A 22,629-nucleotide genomic window follows, 5' to 3' on the forward strand; every position below is an offset into this window, starting at 1 on the left:
ATCACTTAAAGTGCTCATATTATGCTCATTTTCAGGTTCATAATTGTATTTAGAGGTTATATCAGAATAGGTTTACATGGTTTAATTTTCATAAAACACCATATTTTTGTTGTACTACACATTGCTGCAGCTCCTCTTTTCACCCTGTGTGTTGAGCTCTCTGTTTTAGCTACAGAGTGAGGCATCACACTTCTATTCCATCTTTGTTGGGACAAATTCCATCAAATGTTGGGCACATGTGCAGTACCTAGGTCAGCACTGCTAGCTGATCAGAAGCAGAGTATGAGGGTGTGCCGTGCTAGCAGCTAGGCGAGCATTATAACTTGTGTTACAAAGTGACGCACATTCGTCACGGAAGTAAAGGCTGGACTACAATAGAGCAGTTTCGAGCAGTTTGTGAACAGTGTTTTCTGTGGATGATGGTAAGTGCCTTTGGGGTGGACTTTGGGCTTTTTCACTTTGTAAACCTATAATGTGCACAAAAAAGATATACAACACTATAAAGGAAAGGGAAAAAGCCAAAAAGCATAATATGAGCACTTTAAAGGTTTGGATAAAGAGATGTTGCTTGGAAAAAGGAGGCTCACTTCTTTTGCAGGACGTCCCTCTGTATCCAGGTGCACAAACACAAGTACCGTCCTCTGGAGAGCAGGATCCTCCGTTCTGACAGGAACAGCTGACTGAACAGTTGGGTCCCCAGAAGCCTTGTGGGCACACATTATCACAGTGGATTCCTGCAGGAACATTACACGAATACTCAGCGAATGCACACTAAGAAGGCAAAGACTGGTATGCTGAAATATTCTAAATAGCCTGCCATCTGTAAAAACACACTATCAAAGGACAGCATCACAATGCCTGATCACAAGTGTATGTGTGGAGGGTTATTCACCCAGCATGGATCCTCAATTGATTTCAGTCCTGAATGAAGAAGCTGTCGTTTGGAGCACGTGTTTTCTTTTTAGTTCAGCCAATCCTTTCACACTCTGTTTCTCCTTTCAAAATTTATTTTATTTTTGATCTGACTGGGGCTCCCTGCCAGTGCACCGTGTTGATTAACAAGGTTGGAGGTCTCGCGAGAGGCCCAGCTTGTCTCCCATTCTCTTTCAGCAGAGCCGGGGTATTGTACAGAGCCGAAGGAAAGTACTAAGGCTACAAGAGCGCAGTCTGGAAGTGTCACTGTGTGTTTTATGTAGCTCCAACCAACAAATACAAAACATTGCATCGATACAGTACTCTTACTGTGCACATGGATGCATTAACTCACCAGTCGAAGCAGCTGGCTTTCTCTCACTCACACCCATGGGTTAAACAAATTAAATGTATTGTACATACAGACATGCTCATAAAATAAAATGTATTGCTGCAAATGCTCAGGCACATATGCACACTAAGAGTCACATACTGTACTCACACACACGCACAAACTGCAACCTTTCAAGCAGCCCTTAGTTCGAAGCCTCATTTGAAATTTTCTTTGAGTGAGAATATCTGAGAATGGTGTGGTCATTAAAGCAGCATTAGTGCAGTACCTTTGAATTAAACCTGGGCTAAACTCTTGGGACTAATGTTATACAGTAACCAGGGCACCTTAGGGCTGTAACAGAGGAGTAAAGGAGAGGAAATGTTAGTGCTGATGAGGAGGGGGCATGGTAGCAGTGATTTAGTCAGAGGCCTAGCCATGCACATCAAAAGGGGGGCAAGGCTTGTGCAAGTGTGTTTGAGGTTCTGCTAGGCCAGGCAGAAAAAAAACTCACTGCCTTTACTGTCAGAAAATGAATGTGGACAGAGCATCACACTTCAGTCTAATGGTGACAAACAGGGGCTTTGGATGCCTAGTGAGGAAGAAGAAGAAAGAGTGAGAGAAGCCAGAACTGAAGTCTTCAAAGGAGCCTGTTCGCTGAGAAGTGCCAGAGGTCCCACTATCCAATTTGTACAGAGTGAGCAGAGAATAGCAAACCTCTCTCTCCCTCTTTAAGTCTCTCTCTCTCTCTCTCTCTCTCTCTCTCTCAGTGCGTGTAAACACACGCACACTCACATTACCTGCTCTATGACATGGAATCTCTTCAGAAATGAAAGGTGAAGTCCTATTTAACTAGCATGAAGCCCCTGCATCAAGTGTCCAGACACAGCACTCTTTTCACATCTTTGTAGGCTGATGTCAGGCTTACGACAGCTCAGCAACAACTGTGTGGGTCACAGACGACTTACACGCACACACTCCTAGAGTCAAGCTTCTTGACAGTTTATGCAAAGCCCACAATAAAACAAACAGCAAGTTGACAGCAACGTAGGATGCCATACCGTCTCTGGAGTTAGCATGCTCAGTGATATGACAGTGTTTACAGAAAAGAAAATGCTCCAATGTTTCTGTAAATAGTCATTTTATTCCATCCCCGACTCAGTCCTGTGACGAAACCCACATCTTCCTCTCTAGGAGCTCCTACATTCAGAGAGCCCATTTTCAAGCCTCTATGATTCAAGTGTGTATGTATGTATGTATGTATGTATGTGTGTTTGTCCAGCCCGATGGGTTCCACGCTGCCCCCAGCCCTGCACCCCGGTGACTCAATTAAGGCTGACAGATGGTCCCGACCTGTGCAGGATTCAGAGCATGAGAGGCCCGTTTTACCGGCTCCGTTCTTGCAGATAATAAAACCCACATTGTTTCCCAGAATAAATGCCCTAAGCTCAGGAGGCTGAATGGAGTGGGCTGCTGAGAGCTCACAGGCTTGACCTTTCTGCTGAATCTATTCCCTCCCTGACTGCACCTCTCCACCCAGGCTCAGAGACCAGGTCCTCAGCTAGCCCCCTGCATTTGACATTCAGATGCGACGCTTCAGTTTTGAGTATAATGAACCTCACCCTTGCTGTGACATTCACACTTTCCTACCTCACCTCTTTCCCTGTGAGCAAATGTTTGAAATGACAAGAAACAAAAAGTAGACATGTGTTCACGTAAAACTAAGAATTTATGTATAAAGGGAATCACAGTTCAAATGAAGAGCTTATGACAACTAAGAGAGTGAATCCTGCAATTAATAAATATGGCAATTGGTTCAGTCAGATTTTACAACCTGGAACTTTAAATAATTAACAGAATCAAAAATAAAAATATCAGGAGGTGTTTAAAGCTCATGAGAGCATTCTGAGCCAATGATTTGATTCTGTCTCCAAATATTTATCTGGTGAGTCATTTTAGACGTGTATAACTGGATTCAATTTTTGGTATGCATGATTGCATACCAGCATCCAGTGTGTTAGCCGAGAGAATTCCTTTTTTAGAGCTCAATTCTCAACATTTCTCATTCATATACCCCGCCGGCTCAGTGGCAAAACAAATTAAACATTTAATTAACAAAACATTGCTTAGACATTCTGTAAACCTACTGTAAAACAAAAACCATATTCTTGTTTTGGTAAATAAGTAGTCTGACTAGAATCTGATGTCTTTGATTTGATGATGAGGATAAATAAATACAGTTTAGATCTCAGAGGTTTTCTGTCCCTTATGTCAGCCTTTTCTAAAAGCAATACTGACCTGTCCAGCCGGGGTAGCAGCGGCAGTAGCCACTCACTGGATCACAGCCATCAGCATGGCTACAGTCACAGCGCTCACGACATTCCAACCCATAGGTGCCATCCTGACAACAAAAACTTCATTTTAAAACTCCACACATTAGCAGAATGAGAAGTTGAATGTTGCTCCAAAAGGTTTAAGACCCGCAGGAGTTTTTGCAGCGCCCTCTCAGTTAAAAAGACAGACTTACAGGGCAGGACTCGGCGCAGTGCTCTCCCCTCCACCCAGGTGAACATGTACAGGTGCCATCTATAGGGTCACATGCAGCTCCATTGGAACATAAGCATGTCTGATTACAGCCCAGACCCCACAGACCGCTGGAACAGAGGATGGAGCAGTCCACACCAAGCCAGCCTAGGGTAAGAGAGACACATCCAACGGTTCATTTTTATATAAACCAAGTATTGTGGATACAGCAACATTGTATTACAGTTATAATTTCACACAAAATAATAGTGTAGTACAGTGGTCCCAAACTCGAGGTTCAAACCCTCAAGATAAATCTGAGGGATTTAAGGGCTATCATTCAAGGAATATTAAAGAAAAAAATTCTGTTATGCAAAAATGTATTTGTAGCCATGCATAGGGATGGCACTGTCTCTTGGTCAGTTGGTCGGTCCACCACTTTGGCCTAGACTGAAATAACTTAACAACTACCTGATGGATTAAGATGACATTTTGTACAGACATTCATGTTCTCAAGAGGATCAATCCTACGGACTTTGACGATCCAATTTGTTTTCTTGTAGTGTCCCCAGCAGGTCAGTTTTCACATATGAAATAGCTCAACATGCTCACTAGATGGATTGGCACCAAATTTCCTCTTGGTAATTAATTTATTAAGAATCGCTAATATTTTGTATTATTCATTTAAAAGATAACTGAACATAGCAAGCAGAGAATAAATGAAGGGCAGGGGTCATCTGGTAGTTGTGTGAAATACAGTATGTATGCGGAAAAAAAACCACCTAGTTTATGTTTTTAGTCTTACATTCACAAGCACAGAATGCAAGAGGACTCAGACCACAAGTACAGTTGCACATGTCCAAGTGCTGTTCATCCATGTAAGATGTATCCGTGGATACAGCATACAGTACAGTCTGTGTAGCATATCTTATAAAGCTCAGGAGTTGCTCTGAACCTTTTACTATGAGTCAATTGTACTGTACCTTCCCTGCAGATGCAGGAGCCGTCGACTGGAGAGCAGGATGCGTGGTTATGGCAGAAGCAGGTGGACATGCAGCTTGGTCCATATAGACCAGGAGGACACATTGTAGCACATTCCTCACCCTGAAATAAGAAAGAAATAAGGCAAAGTCATGAGGCAAAGAATCATCATGGCAATAAGTGCTGACTTTGGCAGATAAAAGATTATATAGAAATAATATAGTCTGAATAGATAGAGACAGAAAGACAGGGAAGGTTCACTGCACTTCTCCATAGCTTACTGAATTGTTTATTTACACCAGTCATACTGTATCGGTATACAGAATGAGAATCAAAGCAACCGTAAAACTGAATGGATTTATGATCTTAACTGAAGTTCAAGAGGAAGGACCCCCCAAAGCTATCGCCTCCCACCTTCCAATTATGCACTCCATATATTCTGACAGCACCTACTCCCAGCAACGCTTCACTTTTTGCAACCATGCTCCACCCCATCTCTTCACTTCTCTCTCCATCTCTCCCTCCCTTTAGGTTTGTCTCATGGGGGGGATCTCCACTTTCATCAGTGGAGAGACTGGCAGGACTCCAAAGCCAGAGAATCCAGAGTTTTCCCGTCTTCAACCAAGCCACAAAATCTGTACTACAAAATCTGACCTTAAGTCCAACTACCTTTGGTTCATTAATACAACCATTTTTGTTTGAAAGTAACTAAAGATATGATGCTTGCTTGGTAAAATGTCTGTTAGAAGATGCATCTATAACGCTGTACACTGCTGCAGGGATTTTGTAGACACACGTGAGTAGGACCATCACATTTTAGGGCGAAGTGATGCAGTGCTCAAGACCAGAGTTCAATCACCCATTTGGTCCCTACATCCCAAATAACACAACTGACAGTGTTTGAGCATCATTTCCTTGTCCCCTAATTAGCAACTCCTACTGGTTGTTTGAGGCGCCAGCACAAAAAGGGGTTAGAATCAGAGAAGAATATTGTAAACCTCCCTGTGCCAAAGCAGCTGGCGACACCATGTGTATCAGAGGAAGCACATGGTTGTCTACACCTGCCTCAGGCCAACAGTGGGAGTTAGCAGTACTAAGAATGATAATATGATGAAACCAAACTGGGGAGAAGCAAAAACAAACACATACAGTGGGGCAAAAAAGTATTTAGTCAGCCACCAATTGTGCAAGTTCTCCCACTTAAAAAGATGAGAGAGGCCTGTAATTTTCATCATAGGTACACTTCAACTATGAGAGACAAAATGAGAAAAAAAAAAAATCCAGAAAATCACATTGTAGGATTTTTAATGAATTTATTTGCAAATTCCTCGGGAAAAAAAGTATTTGGTCACCTACAAACAAGCAAGATTTCTGGCTCACAGACCTGTAACTTCTTCTTTAAGAGGCTCCTCTGTCCTCCACTCGTTACCTGTATTGATGGCACCTGTTTGAACTTGTTATCAGTATAAAAGACACCTGTCCACAACCTCAAACAGTCACACTCCAAACTCCACTATGGCCAAGACCAAAGAGCTGTCAAAGGACACCAGAAACAAAATTGTAGACTTGCACCAGGCTGGGAAGACTGAATCTGCAATAGGTAAGCAGCTTGACTGTGGGGTCAAAATGATCACAAGAACAGTGAGCAAAAATCCCAGAACCACACGGGGGGACCTAGTGAATGACCTGCAGAGAGCTGGGACCAAAGTAACAAAGGCTACCATCAGTAACACACTACGCCGCCAGGGACTCAAATCCTGCAGTGCCAGACGTGTCCCCCTGCTTAAGCCAGTACATGTCCAGGCCCGTCTGGAGTTTGCTAGAGGGCATTTGGATGATCCAGAAGAGGACTGGGAGAATGTCATATGGTCAGATGAAACCAAAATAGAACTTTTTGGTAAAAACTCAACTCGACGTGTTTGGAGGGGAAAGAATGCTGAGTTGCATCCAAAGAACACCATACCTACTGTGAAGCATGGGGGTGGAAACATCATGCTTTGGGGTTGTTTTTCTGCAAAGGGACCAGGACGACTAATCTGTGTAAAGGAAAGAATGAATGGGGCCATGTATCGTGAGATTTTGAGTGAAAACCTCCTTCCATCAGCAAGGGCATTGAAGATGAAACGTGGCTGGGTCTTTCAGCATGACAATGATCCCAAACACACCGCCCGGGCAACGAAGGAGTGGCTTCGTAAGAAGCATTTCAAGGTCCTGGAGTGGCCTAGCCAGTCTCCAGATCTCAACCCCATAGAAAATCTTTGGAGGGAATTCCGTGTTGCCCAGCGACAGCCCCAAAACATCACTGCTCTAGAGTAGATCTGCATGGAGGAATGGGCCAAAATACCAGCAACAGTGTGTGAAAACCTTGTGAAGACTTACAGAAAATGTTTGACCTCTGTCATTGCCAACAAAGGGTATATAACAAAGTATTGAGATGAACTTTTGTTATTGACCAAATACTATAAATAAATACATTTTCCACCATAATTTGCAAATAAATTCATTAAAAATCCTACAATGTGATTTTCTGGATTTTTTTTTTCCTCCTTTTGTCTCTCATAGTTGAAGTTTACCTATGATGAAAATTACAGGCCTCTCTCATCTTTTTAAGTGGGAGAACTTGCACAATTGGTGGCTGACTAAATACTTTTTTGCCCCACTGTAAACTCTATGGTGAACTGGTTGGACAGGGGAACAGCAGGATCCCAGAGACTGCAGCCGACTCAATTTACTATTAAGAAGCACACCAAAGGGAGATCGGCAGCCATGCTGGCGCAGCCTTTGAGTCCCTTACAATTGCATTAGAGTGAACTACTTGGTAAAGGACATGCAGCACCTCTTCCTTGTCCTCTACAGCCTGCTGTCATTAGAATTTCTCTGCTTTGAAGGCTGAGCACAGCCCACCTACACTAGTCTCGACCCTCCCTAAGCTGGAGCTCACAGCCAGTCTATGGATTCCCACACCCTGCCTTGAGTGACAGGTGACACAATGATTTAGAGTTCCAATTAGTGGCCCAGAGGAGTCCTGAGTGGCTCTTGCTTCACTAACCAGAGCACTGGGGGACTGCTGGCTGCTCACTGCTCTCATTATCATTTTGAACTCAGTTTAAACAAAAGGCAGAATGAGATGTGCCAGTGGACGCCAGGGGCAGAACACACATCTTAAAACATCTCTCCTCCGCGAACACCACATAAAAGCGTCAGTCTGTGAATGAAATTTTTATCAATCTGTTGCAATAACCTTTGTTCTGCGGAAAATGACAGCTTCAAGACTGCTAACAATAGCAGTTCAGTTACAGTCGTTAAATGTGGAGAGAAGTTCGACCTGCCAGTGGGGGCTGGATGGGTGGGAGGGGTGCAGCCCGTCTTCAGAGCACAGGCAATTTACTGGTGACTGGACTCATGGATAAAACGTCATGCAGCGACAAATGACCACATGGATTTTGCTGCATCCTCGGCTGCGTCCGATTCCACTTGGTTTCACCCTCATGGCACAGAGACCAATGGTTGGTCTGCTCTTAAGAGGGGAAAGGCAGCTCTCTCATTAGTCTACTGATTCATATTCCTTCTGAGCTGTGAAGGATAGAAGTCTGTATGTGGAGAATCATTATTAATACAGGGGCTGTCAGTCCATCGCACGAGAGCAGCAGGACCTTACATAACTACGCAGCCAATGCAGGCTGCAACCAGACCTGAGCTGCTGAGAGGCAGCCAGGTCGTCCTTGGCCAAGGCACTAAATTCATACCTATTAGTATCTTAATGTAATTGGAGAGCACTTTTTCCAGAAAGCCTATCGCTGACACAACATTGATCAGCCTGGTACCCATTGAGACTAGATGCAAATGGCACCACTAATTACCAATCAGTCTCACTCCTTAACAGTCCATCTAACTGCTGGATGAGTGACTGCAGTTTAAAATTCATGCAGCAAGACAGAAAATGAACCTCTGAACCTTTTGATGAGCCTAGAAAGCACTGAGAGATAGGAAAATTATTTGTTTTCACCACCCACAAAAGGCAGACTGGAATACATTACTAATGCATTCATATTTCAGCTACAACGGTATCAACATAATCTGTAGTCATACTCTTAGGAAGAAATGTTACTGTGAGTACATGCTGCAGATTGCAAGGGACAATGTCTGAATAGGTAACATGTAATCACTTGACTGACTGTCCCAGTCAAAAAGAGCATGTCCAATTACTAGAGCTAAATCAAGCATGCAGGAGCTCAGTCTGCTCCAACACTTTGCTTAGTTCCCACAAAGATATAGCAAGGAGGCTTAGTCCTATTGGCTGTCCCCTGAGGAAGTGACTTCACCAGCAATCATAGCTGCAACACCATCATCAATAACATTTTAAAAGCCTCACTGCGTGATAATGATGCATGTGCCATGCATGTGACAGTTACACACTTGCAGGTAAAGGCAAGAATCACAGCTCTAACTTTCTAACAAAGCCTCAGCGTTGTTTGCAAAGCAACAGCTTTTTGTTATCAAAAAACTTCCACGTGTACTCGCCCTCTCCCTCTCCCTACAACACACACACACACCAAACACACCAATCCGCTCTATGAGCTGTGTCTGTTCCCTTCTGACTGCCTCCTTTTCTATCCAGCTCCTGCCCTCTAGGTCTGTTTAATGGATCTGGCAGCCCTTCCCAGCAGTCACCAAAGAGAACAGGTGGAGCAAATTAAGACACAGTCTGCGGCCCCGCTCGGTAGCTCAATTCACCACAGTGGCCCGCTGTAAGACATAGGCAATTTCCACTGAAATGTAATGTTGGCAGAAATTTACCCTCTCAGGCTCTGTTGCTCTGTAACTTCAGATTGCAAGACAAGAAATACAATGGGAAAACTGATTGAAGTTAGCCACCTAATTTGACAGTTGCAAAAGGGACATTGCGGCTGAACAAAAACTGCTAAAATGGAAACTTATATAGGTCAAAGATTCAATTTTCTTCCAATTGGTCTTACCAGAATATAGATCTTCTCACTCTCTATTGTCTCTCTGATGCCACAAACTAAGACGTATCAACCGTATTTGTAAAATACACAAGACTGATTATTAATGTCTGCAAGCGGCTGGACCAGAGAATGAATAATTTAGCAAGGAATTTCTTGTGGTGCAATAGAGCACATCCATAATAAGGCAATAATGAAATGTCTCACCTTGCTTCTGCCTGCCTGTGTACAAAAAGGTTCTAAAGTTATACCTGGACCACTTCCAGAACATTACCACCACAATGACGCAAACATTTTACTATGGCCACAAATAACATGAAATATAAATCAAAGCAACAACCTTCACAAATAAAGAGCTACATTATATATAGGCACAATACTGATACCCTTACACAGACATAATTGTGTCATTATTATTTAATGAAACAGATTTTCATTAGTATAACAAATATTACAAGGAGCAAGGTTACAATGACAATTAACCTATGACAGTTTTATGAACAATGTATGTAATCAACAACATAAGTACATGTTGTCAGTCTATAATGTGTGCATAATGGCAGTCATTAAATTAAGATAGAGGAAAGTGGCAAAATGTTAAATCATTTTAAACACAAAGTCATTTTAAGACATTGTAAGGACTGATGTTCAAGGGTTTTAATGTGTTTGTGTAAAAAAATTGAGGTTAGCATTTTGGCAAGTTGGCTCTCCGTAAATAGAGATTTAGATCTAATAAGACCAAGTAAAAGTCTAATTAAAATTAAATAAATAACATATAACATCTTAAATAACAATAAAACATGACCATGATAGCAGCCACTGACCTAAGTACAATTACATAGCAGATCTGCTACTCACCATGAACCCAGGGGCACATGTACAAGTGCCTGTGACAGGATGGCAGTCAGCTCCGTTGGTGCAGCTACAAGGCAGCATGCATCCCTCTCCGTAGTATCCAGGAGGGCAGGTCTCATTACAGTAAAGCCCTGTCCATCCTGCAGAGCAGGTGCATTCACCAGAAAGCGGGTGGCAGCTACAACATAATGAGAAAGAAAGATGGGACAACAAGAAGACTGAGGCAAAGTTTCAGCTCGGAGAGTATCAACACTTCATTCGTGAGCAGGGTCAAAGTGTGAAGTCTGCGCAATAGCAATTCATCCATCTATGTGTCTACGTGCTTGTCTCAGATAGATGAGGTGTCCTTTTTCTCCTTCTTTCTGTAATGACTTCTATGGTCGGTGCCCAACTCCAGCAGGAATCAGAGCATTAACATTGCATTAACTATGAATGCTGCTGAGAAATTATGAATGAAGCAAAGGTCGCGATTAAAAGCTAACTGGATGACATGGCTAAGAGGTGTCCAGACTTCAGAATGAGAACTGGCTTAGAGCTAAAATGAAGCAGGTTACAGGAGCTACAGGTGGCTTTGCTTCAGGGCTTGGTCAGAGGGAAGCTGTGTGTGGCCTTGCGTTGATGTCTCACTTACCTCACGGTGTTAGTGGTATTACAGGGGCAGTACTTGTCACAGATGAGGCCATAGAGGCCTGGGGGACAGAATCTCTCTTGGCAATTAGGGCCTTTAAATCCTGTTTCACACAGACAGGCTCCGTTGATATGGTGACATTTGGCTCCATTCTGACACTCACACCTCTGGTTACACTGTGGGCCAAAAGTGCCGACAGGACAGTCATCCTGACACCTGGAGGAAAATAACAGTCTTTTAAATTGGTGTCTAAAAAGTACATAAAAAAAATAAGGAGTAAAGAGTGGTAACATGAAATTCAAATGTTAAAAGGTTAAAGCATCTAGGTACACGTGATAAACTGAAAACAGAGCTGAACTAATTAGTGGATCGACAAAAAATGAATCAACAGCAACAGTGATAATACATTTATTGTTTATGTCAAGTTTTGCTAATTTGTTCTAAATATTCATCAATTAAATTGAATTTTTGGGTTTTAAACTTTTGGTCAGACAAAACAAGTACTTTTTTAGTATGACATCACTTTGGACACCTGTCACAGGCATATATCACTATTTTAGGACATTTTATAACCTTAGCAATTAATCAATAAAATAATATGTATTAAGGCATTATTGCCCTTTTCATTCCACCACTGCTGCACAATCTACAGCCTGCATATTAAAACAACTAAAATGTTTAAATGATAAATACTAAATATCCATTTTGGATTAATTGTGCCAGCTGAAATTCTCCGTTAGGGTTTTAAAATCTGTTATTGTTTACACTTCGACAACATAGGATGAATAGTAATAACTAACTGTGAGCATTAAACACACTTTTATGACAATGGTTTTGTACAATACAAGTTTGTGTAAGTATTTGAAAATAGAAATATAGTTCAAAAATTATATTATTAATAGTATTTTATGGTAGTTATTAATAGTCTTTTTTATATTTAAAAGTTTAAATAATGACTATTTCATTTGAAAACCTTTTTAAATCCAAGACTAAAATGGCCAAATTTCAATAAGTACGTGACAGGGGAGGCCTAAAAGCAGCTCCCTGCTGTCGGCAGTCAGGACTTCTCTGCAGAGTTGGACAAGACTTAGTAAATGTCATCAACCACAGAAATTAGAACTGCTGAAGAGTTGCTCCACATGAAGAACTGAGCTACATTAGAAAATGGATTTTATCTTCACTTAAATATACTGACCTAACTATACAATCTTGGTGGAGTATCAATCTCAAGAGTCTAACAAAGCTATTACAAATAGCTCAATTACATTACAAAATGGGCAAGTTATGTTTTGTGTTTAAATTACCCCGGCTTTAGTTTATCAGGGCACAATGGTATTATTAAACTAGACAGGAGTGGGCGGGGGCTAACACAATCTCAAATTATTCCTTGCAGGTTCATTCACCTGCCACTGACAAAATGAATGAGGGCAATTTTGCAAAATAATAAAAAAGGAAAGGAAAGGTCGTGTTGAGGAACTGTTTCTATCCAAGAGACAATTTCTTTAGTTGAACTAATAAACCCAGTCTGCTCTGGGCTGCTCTGGCAGGCACTGGGAACTAAAAAGATCTGTGGATTTCAAGGAGACCTTAATATAAACCCATTACTTATAATTAATGAGCAGAATCCAAACAGCATGTAGCCCATACCAAGATCAATGGGCAGGCTGGAAGTGAAGGAGGATGAACGCTGAAGACATGAAACCTTGCTGGCCAGAATGAAGTATAAGATTAATTAAACATAAACACCCATTTTAAAAGCTTCCAATCCACCTTCAAATGGACTAATGGGTATTTATAAATGCTTATTTCTCCTGACTGAGATTATTCTAGCAATTCCTTTCTCTTTTGAAAGAACAGCCAGGTTTGTATCTAATTTGGACGTCAACAAAGAGAATAGGTCAATGAGTGACTGTTTAATGTGTAACTGTCTGCATGAAACCATCACTTTGTATTTAATACTAATACCTATAAATCATTACTGCCATTGTCTGACCTATTTTCAAAGTAGGAGTACAAAAGTTTGCCCAGAGTACTTCATAAAAGGACTTTTGTGCATAATAGTTCAGCAGTCTGTCTGCAAGAGGTGTCAGCTGCAAACCTGCTTCCACTGAAGCCAGCTGCACACTGGCACTGCCCCGTGACGTGGTCGCACAGTCCGCCATTACGACAGGAACAGTCTTTGCTGCAGTTGATGCCGTACTTCCCAAGAGGGCACGGCTGGGCACAAACTGAACCCTTTGAAGAAAAGCCAGCAAAGAACCATATGAGATACATCGCTTACTACAGTACTTTGTCAGGACTGAAATTGGTTACTGCTTTCCTATCTGTTTCTGGCATGTGCTAGCCTGGGAAAACCCTGACAAACTTCAGGCAAATTTAAGATTTGCTCTGCAAGTCCGTCTGGCCAAGAGCCCATTCAAGCCCATAGACCTCAACAGTCCCGCCCACAGCCGGATTCCGGAAGTAAGAATACAATACAATTTCTCCATTGACAATTGGAGTATAAGCCATAAAATCGTAACCGTCGATGGTAGACTTTTTTTGAAATTGTATTGTAGTCTTATTGTTGAGGTCTATTTCCAATTTTTCCAAATCGAAGCACCAATCACAACCGTTGAGGCGGGCTTTACACAATGACGATAGCGCAGCGACGGCAAGCAGCTTTTTGTTTACATTCAACATGACGGCCACCGAAGCGCAGCAACCCATTGATGCCGCTGTCGCTGCTACGTCACCCGGATCATTGGTCTGATTGGTTGAAGGACTATCCAATTGCACCCAGAGGCATTTGAGCGGCGTCCATTGGTGACGCCCCTTTGGAAATGAGCTGTGAATGAACCTTCCCCAGACCCACTCTCAGTTACAACTGAGATGGGTCTGGTGTCAACCAGGCTAGGCATGTGCCATATATCCTCCTATATATAAAATACATTTATATATAAAAAAATAACCTAAACTAACAACACTACTTAAAACAACACAGTTCTTGCTTTGACACTATTTTCTTCACATTATCTATAAAAAGTTCAAATTAATGTTTAGTTTATCTTCACATGGAAAGTCCAACGTGACCTCCATACCATGGTAGAAATTAGAATATACTCAAAATATTGTTATTGTACTGGTTAACCACTTATCATTGGTGTATTGACAAGAAACAGATTTAAAAGTAGGGTTGGGCAATATGATGATATACTGTAAAGCATGAGAGAATAGAAATATGTTGACCCTCAGAGATTGTATCATACTGTTTATATCATGGTATCTGTCACAAATCCCTGGTTAATTTAAGTAATTGTGTTGCAAATCAATACGCAGGAAGCCTTTACAGGATAAAAAACAAATAATTATTACATGTGACAATTTGCAAGGTATTTAATTCCCTAGATTAGCGAAAACTTTCATATCTGGTTATTTCATATGCAATCAGTTTCTCAATTGAATTCACAGAAATATATAAAATGATAATACTGCAATATAAAATTATTTATACCATAAGTGATTGTATATTCCACTCCTGATTTAAAGGGATGCTAAAAAAGCTTTTTAAAAGCATAATCCATTTTGTTTTTGCATTATTGTCTTTATTCAATAGTTTGACAGTAGAGACAGACATGTGAGAGTGCAAGCAAGATGTCATGCAACAAAGCTGGAATCCAACTGGGAACATTGCCTTAAAACACTCGTACACTTAATAATATTTTATATTGTTGACTGTAGGTGGCCATGTTCACTTGACAATACTTTGTGAACGAAGGTTTGAGAAAGCATGCACAACCTCCCCACCAGGCACTGTGATTATTTTTCTCTTGCAGGGAGTAGAGAATCCCACATTCTCATTTATAATTGATAACAGCATATTGATCCTCAGGTCCATGTTCTCAACATGTCAGCCTCTGCTGTAAAGACTACATTAGAGATATAAACGTTTTTTTCCTTAGAACACCAACTATATTGAACCCTTTCCTTCCCTCAGGCCTTTCTTCCTCATTGCCTTTTCCCCTTTGCTCATGTGACCTACCGTCCACCCGATGGGGCAGGAACAATCTCCAGTGATGTGGTGGCATGTTCCTCCATTCTGACAGGGGCAGCTCTGCTCACAATGAGACCCGTGACTTCCGGAGGGGCAGCGCTCTCCGCAGCTGTCGCCACACAAGTCAAGAGTCAAATGTCTCAGACACAACACAAGGGGCAAACAATGGCACAGCAACATATATTTCATAGACACCAAAGGGAAAGTTGCAAAGGAATACATATGTTGCTGGTACTTACAAAGCCCCCGAGTATCCCGGTGCACAGATGCACTCTCCTGTCTCATGGTTGCAGGTGGCACCATTGACACACTGGCAGGGTAGTTGGCAAACCTTGCCGTAGTAACCGTACTCACAGGGCTCCTCACATCGCCATCCCTGGTACCCATCAGTGCAGACACAGGCACCTGTGATGGGGTTACACTTAGCCCCATTCTGGCACTGGCACCGATTACTGCAATGAGGTCCCCAATAGTCACTCTCACAGCCTGCAAGCACAGAGAGAAGTGGCATCAGACAGAGCAGAGTAACAAAACAAAAGAGAATATGCATATGATATTCTTGACATTCATATTCAGCTTATGCCTTTATTATTGACTTTTACATTTTTAAGGTAAATGTGTTTTTTAGCTCATAAAAGATCATGTCTCATGAAATTCTTACTCTTTTTATGGTCAACAAATCCCACAAAAATATCAAAACCAACAATGAAATTATCCTATTAATATTGTCTGTGCAGCCAAAGCCTGATGGCGCTTATTCATCTGTGTTATGGAGCTCAATTGTTGTCAAAAAACTATTAAAAACACATCAATGAGCCACACTGTAGCACTGGGTAACATGTTTCTCCGTTACCAAGAACATGGGCATTTATTTCGAGTCAATCCCACATACACCATTGTGCTGTTGTAGCTATAAATACTCACTAGCGGACCAACAAATATACTAAATTCTCCTGTTTTTTTAAGATGAGTTTTTGGGCATTTTAGGCCTTTATTTGAGAGAACTACTGAAGACATGAAAGGGGAGAGAGAGGGGGAATGACATGCAGCAAAGGGCAGCAGATCGGCGTTGAACCCCGACCCACTGCATCGAGGAGCAAACCTCTATATATGGGTGCCTGCTCTACCAACTGAGCTATCTGGGCGCCCTAAATGCAAACTCCACATTGAAAGGATCTGAGCCAGAAATCAAAATGAGACCGTTTGTGTGTAACCACTGAGCTTCTATTTCACATCTACAAACACTCCTCTGGTATGTGCAAAGCTTCTGTAAGACAAATGTAAAACCAGCAACACGGCAGAACACAATTAATATTGCCTGTCAATAAGAACCTTTCAAAACATTTATCAAACTGTAACCATACCTGTTGGTACCCCAGAAAAGTGATTAAAGAAAGCTTCTGGCTGAAAAATACACTGCATAGGACAAACAGTACAGCTGCTCTACAGACAGGTTGCTCAATCAAGTTATTCATTTGTCTTTCTTTAGGTCACTAAATATAAAAAAAAATAACCTAAACTGACAACACTACTTAAAACAACACAGTTCCTGCTTTGACACTATTTTCTTCACATTATCTATAGAAAGTTCAAATTAATCTATATTTTATCTTCACATGGAAAGTCCAAAGTGACCTCCATACCATGGTAGAAATTAGAATATACTCAAAATATTGTACTGGTTAACCACTTATCATTGGTGTATTGACAAGAAATAGATTTAAAAGTAGGGTTGGCATGAGAGAATAGAAATATGTTGACCCTCAGAGATTGTATCATACTGTTTATATCATGGTATCTGTCACAAATCCCTGGTTAATTTAAGTAATTGTGTTACAAATCAATACGCAGGAAGCCTTTACAGCTAAATTGGATAAAAAACACAAACCATTAATACATGTGACAATTTGCAAGGTATTTAATTCCCTAGATTAGCCGAAAACTTTCATATCTGGTTATTTCATATGCAATCAGTTTCTCAATTGAATTCACAGAAATATATAAAATGATAATACTGCAATATAAAATTATTTATACAATAAGTGATTGTATATTCCACTCCTGATTTAAAGGAATGCTAAAAAAGTGCTTTTTAAAAGCATAATCCATTTTGTCTCTACAGACAGGTTGCTCAATGAAGTTATTAATTTGTCTTTCTTTAGGTCACTAAACATATGGCTGTATTGGACAGGTCCATTCAAACAATATAAATATTAGTAATAGTTAGGATTATCACATACTTGTTGATTTTCTTTCTTCTTCGACTTACTAACTAACTAAACTAAACATTGTGGTACTGTATTGGGGCTGTACTGTATATTCCCTCATTAATTTAAACAAAAACATCACAGATTTATTTAATTATGATACATACTGCACCTTTATTTGATATATCTCAAAAATATGAGCAAAGTTAAGCTTTTGAAATGTCCTTCTCAACAGACCAATGGATGGCTCTTTGAACATTAACCGCTCCCCTCATTATCCAGTTGGACCTCTTTAGGAACTAAGACAGCTCACTTAAATGCTTTCCTATATTCACTAGCTAACCTTAGCCAACTGTGCCAGTCACTTGGTGCTAGGTTATTAACATATAGCGGGTTTAGCCGAGTTTGTTTGCTTAAAAAAGCTGTTGAGAGGTTGATGAAAGCAGGGCTGCAATTATTATTTTCATTCTCAGTTTAGCTGCGGATTATTTTGATTAATCAATCATTTGGTGTATCAAATGTCAGAAAATAGTGAAAAATGCCATCCCACTATACAAGGATGGCATATTTGCGTCCTTCACAGAGCTCTCTTCCCTTTATGGTTTGCCAAAGTCACACCTCTTTCGCTTTTTCCAGATTAGAGACTTTGTTAAGAAGACATTCCCCCATTTTCCAAACCACACCCCCCGAAACCCTGACTGACTCCCTCCTGGCGATAGACCCCAACCGAAACAAATGCGTTTCTGTACTGTACGAGTCACTATGCTCTGCCTCTTTGAACCCTTGTATCTTTTGAACTTAGACTCAACCATTGTAGTTAAAAATCAGGCATAACAATGTTGAAAGAGGCAAGCTTTGTACAGTAGAGTTGGGTCAACTTTCAGTGATTTTGACACTACACGCTGCCTTATTGACATTACACATCGAGTCATTTGATTTAGTGTTAATATCAAAAATATATATGCAGGCTTAATGTGTTTCAATTCAAATTTCTGTTACTTCACTTGTAATAGGGTAACTAAAACTCTGCATTACCAACAAGTAAAATGATAATGACCTACCAGGTGCAAAATATCGTTCTGTCACTCAGAAATTGGTAGATATAGTATATAATGTACCAGACGGAGTATATGTGATGTTGACATACCACAACCATCATAGAGAAAGGCATGAACAACACCCTAACATCAATATGCAAAAAAAGGAAAATGTACACCTCTCAGTGACGAAAGGGAAGAGCAAAAGAGGATGCAAAGATTAAAGATTTTTATATATAACAGTTTGTTACTTGTGTCTTTTAACACCTTTTTTTAGGTGCAACTTCAGCAATCAGCTGAAAAAATCTTAAGGTTCTGCAGGAAGTGAAACTACCAAACTGCTGTAGTTCTGGCGAGAAACTTTTCTAAATGTACTTTAAACTGACTAATTGTATTGCACTTGGAATAATAGTGCAGAAAGCTTCAATTTAATGGAATAACACCTGGATGAGACTATGTTCATTCTCTGTGATGAATGTGCAAATACACAGACCCCATAGGTGTCATCCCTCAGTAACAATGAAAGGCAAAATGTGTCATCTTAGCTGTATTGTAATATTGGCACTCATGAAAATTGGTTAAGTTATATAACCTAGACACTTTACATGGGTTAATGTAAATAGCTCAGTGACATTACAAAGTGGTACCTAAGGGAATGATGTAAAACAAGCAATTCCCACATTCCTCAGGGGATGTCTCTGTTTAGACAAACTCAATATGTCCCATAAACTGCAAGCAAATAGCTAATCTTCAAGGTTAAATGAACAACCGGCTTCTATGTGAAGAACAATCGACACTGACCTGGGGTAGTAGACAGTCTTCACTCTCACCATAGTAATTGTTCTTTAGAGGATCTAGTGGTGATTTAAGTGATTCTGTATGGCCTTATGTCCCTCAGCAGCAGCAGTAGCTGTATTGCCTCATAAAAGCCCAGCTTGAGATCTGGGCCGACACAGCAGCCAGGACGGTGAATATTACACTATTGATTCTCACATCTTCGCGGACTCAGTTGTAAATGTAAAGACACTACTCCCCCTCTTTGTATGCTCGCTTTGCCAGAGCTGTGATCAGCCAGAGTGGGAGCTTAATGAACCCTGTTTCATGGTCGGCACTGAAGCTTGTTTTTCCAGGTACGCAGCAGGAAGATGATCAGCCCATCCATGTTACAGACAGGTCTGCTCTGAAGGGGGTCCTGAAACTCTAGGCTAGTGCAGTATTTCTTCTGTGTTCGGACAGAGAAGACGCCACATTACAGGGCTCACATTGATTTGATCTAATCTGCTCCTGGCCTCTAGTCTGGCATGAATGAGTTCCCTGAAGGTTGAGCTGCTGCCACGCAAACGACCCTGGCACATTAAATCGGAGATGTGTGCAGGCGGCCGGGGTAATGGATGAGCAGTTTAGCTGAAACTTGGTTTAGCACTCATCAGAGCCCCCTCAGCTCGACAGTGCTCCCTCAGCACAGTACAAAAACAGGCAGTAACTGGAGGCATCATCCCCTCTGGTTTCAGCTTCAAACCTTGACCACATTCATAAAGAGTGCATTTTATATTACTACATGTATAACTCAAAATATGATGTCAGTAAAAAAAATCCCAGAGCGGCAGAGAAGAACAGAAATAAAGCAAAATCTATCCAGCGCTTAATTTGCAGACTTTTCTGGTGCTTAGGAGCTCAACAAATGTTACCATTTGAAGTTTTAAACCTTCTTTAGCTTTAGCTTGCAGTTAGAGGCCTCAGCACATTGAGAGCAAAGCCCATTATCTCGCTGTCTCTCTCCTACACAGAGGTTCTCAAACTTTACCCAGAAGTCTCTCACTTCCCAGCTCTGACAGCATTTAACTGTGATTAAGGAGTCAGAGTTCATGATGAGCTGCGGGCAAAAACAGAGAGAAACAGCAGAAGAAAGTAGCATGTAGCATAAAAGGTGTCAGCTTAAAGTACAGCTAAATTGTGTGAGGTGATAAGGACCCCCCCCCCCCCATGTGGGTTATGGTGTGTAGGCAGTGAATCCCACACAAGTCAGAAACTAGAGAAGCCGCAATTCCTGCCTATTAACTGGCCTGGCCTGGGTCAGCGAGCCTAACCAAAGGACACATACACTAGTCAGCCCGAACTCTCAGAGCTCATAATGCATAACAGTTGGAATTTGGATAACCTCACACACAGGGAAAGGTCCAATCCCAAGGTGCAGGGTATAATTCCCTCAGCTGGAACAAAACAGATCACGTTGAGGGATACCAGCAGATAGTAAACTTCTGACAGTGATGTCCAAAGACTGGGCTGAGAGAGCCATCGTGGTGGTGCTGAGCTTTGAAGTGCACTCAAGAGTCTGCATGATCAGGGGCTAACTGCAACAGGATTAAAACCAAACCGCTTTCTGCAGCTGACTTCATTCAGAAGATCTTCTCACCATGGCCTCTTCAGCAAAATGTTTGCCACTGTTCTCTACGTGGGGGAGTCTGTGCCACAGAAAGCCTCTCGAAGCTAAATTCAAAATGAGGGCCTGAGTCAAGCTCTTTAAACATAGAATATATCTCCCCATTCAAATGGCTCCAGAGTTTTAAACCTCATTCATTTAGCTGGACGCAGGGCAAAAGCAAACTTCAATTTGAATCACGACAGGACTGGTATAAACGCTGGCCACTCGAGGTGGTGGGTGTAGAGAGTCGCTTGCTACTTTGCCAACTGACTAGGAAAACTACATTATTACTATTGGAATACTTGGCACACAGCCCAACTTCACTCCACACTGCCTGAGTCACTCACTGTCACATAACTATTATTAACACACACACACACACACACACACACGGTTGACACTTGGGGAATAACTCAACTCATACAAAACATTAGAAGTCAAAATGCTCTGGCTCCTGAGAGCCTTTTCACTCCTCGCTTCCTCTTCAGCAGAGCTCGTGGCAAAGCACAGCAGCGTGACTCATTGTCTTAACGAGTCTCCTGCACTGCCTCATGAGAAAAGTGCACCTCTGATTCACAATTTGTACCACTAAGCTTTGTTCTTTTTCTTATTATTCCTTGACATATCTGAATTTTCAAATTACACTCCATGACCAGAATAAATATGAGCAAGTCACCATTTCAATGGCATGAAAGAACGGAATTTCTTTACAGATTTTCAAATGTTAAAATGATCATTTTTAAAGAAACAATGAAACAATTCTGCCTACAATTTAGCTGACAAAGGAATGTGTAATATTCTGTTCTTCAGTCAATATGAGCTATTTGTAATAGGATTTATTCAATAAAAGCCCGACTCAACATTCAGCTATTCATCACAGCTCCCTGACTCAATGACGCAGACTAATAGAGTGAAAAGACGACAGGACTGGTACCACGGTCTTGAGGGAAAAGTGATGATTGTTGTGTAAAGTGGTAAATTTGCATCAAGTGATAAATGTCTCTCAGCTTTGTTAAACTTGCAGCTGTAAAAGCTGTCAATACGTTACAAGACAGGCCCCACTGTCCCCTCTATGTTCTGCTGACACCTTTTACACTTATTTATTAGTCCTTAGAAAACCCAGACACGACAAGTTAAACAGTTTAGATGCATCCCTGTGAGCTTGACAAATTAATTTCTAAATATACAGAAGAAACTGCCAATAATCATGGGGGCAGTTTTGCTGAATTGGAATAACAGCGTGCTGCAGCTTCTGCTGTTGGGCGTGTCGTGTGTTTGTCCTGCCCTAATTCATCTTAGCCGAGCCCTTATGTGTTCACATTCCCCTGGGGGATAGAGCAGCACAGGACCTAACCCACAACACAGAGACTCTCTTAACAGAGTTTGCTGCTCAGACCGTTCACCATAATGTACCATATGCTCCCTCCTGATACCGCCTTGCAGTTCGATAACAAGTAACAAGATCTGACTATTGCTTATTTGGAACCACAAACTAATGAGTGGATAAGTTAATTCTTTTAAAACTATACATTACTGATTAAAAGGTCCGGCCTGGTTGTTTATCCCAAGGAGGATCTGATCATTTGTCCAAGTTCTATTCAGGATGTGAACCTGAATCAATAAGAGCCGTGCAGGTGCCAGACGGTGGTTGACCAAGACAGACAAGGCCAGGTCCTCCCACGTTATATTCAAAACAAGCACTTAAGAGTGATGCGACCTAAAAGGGTGGCCCTCTC

The 22,629-nt window shown here is 41.3% G+C and overlaps 1 protein-coding gene across 1 annotated transcript in view; it reads right to left on the reverse strand.

Moving 5' to 3' along the window:
- megf11 (multiple EGF-like-domains 11) overlaps window positions 1-22,629 on the reverse strand; it is a 77,565-nt gene that overhangs the window by 13,928 nt on the left and 41,008 nt on the right. Inside the window, exons 7-15 of the mRNA XM_078257061.1 lie at window positions 15,467-15,713; window positions 15,216-15,336; window positions 13,293-13,429; window positions 11,198-11,410; window positions 10,570-10,744; window positions 4,750-4,870; window positions 3,771-3,934; window positions 3,542-3,644; window positions 588-734 (exon numbers count right to left, since the gene is read on the reverse strand). Of these exons, the coding sequence (XP_078113187.1) occupies window positions 588-734; window positions 3,542-3,644; window positions 3,771-3,934; window positions 4,750-4,870; window positions 10,570-10,744; window positions 11,198-11,410; window positions 13,293-13,429; window positions 15,216-15,336; window positions 15,467-15,713 (1,428 nt within the window). The remainder of the gene's footprint in view (window positions 1-587; window positions 735-3,541; window positions 3,645-3,770; window positions 3,935-4,749; window positions 4,871-10,569; window positions 10,745-11,197; window positions 11,411-13,292; window positions 13,430-15,215; window positions 15,337-15,466; window positions 15,714-22,629) is intronic.

This window comes from Sander vitreus, chromosome 8, assembly GCF_031162955.1.
Source record: "Sander vitreus isolate 19-12246 chromosome 8, sanVit1, whole genome shotgun sequence".
NCBI lineage: Eukaryota > Metazoa > Chordata > Actinopteri > Perciformes > Percidae > Sander > Sander vitreus.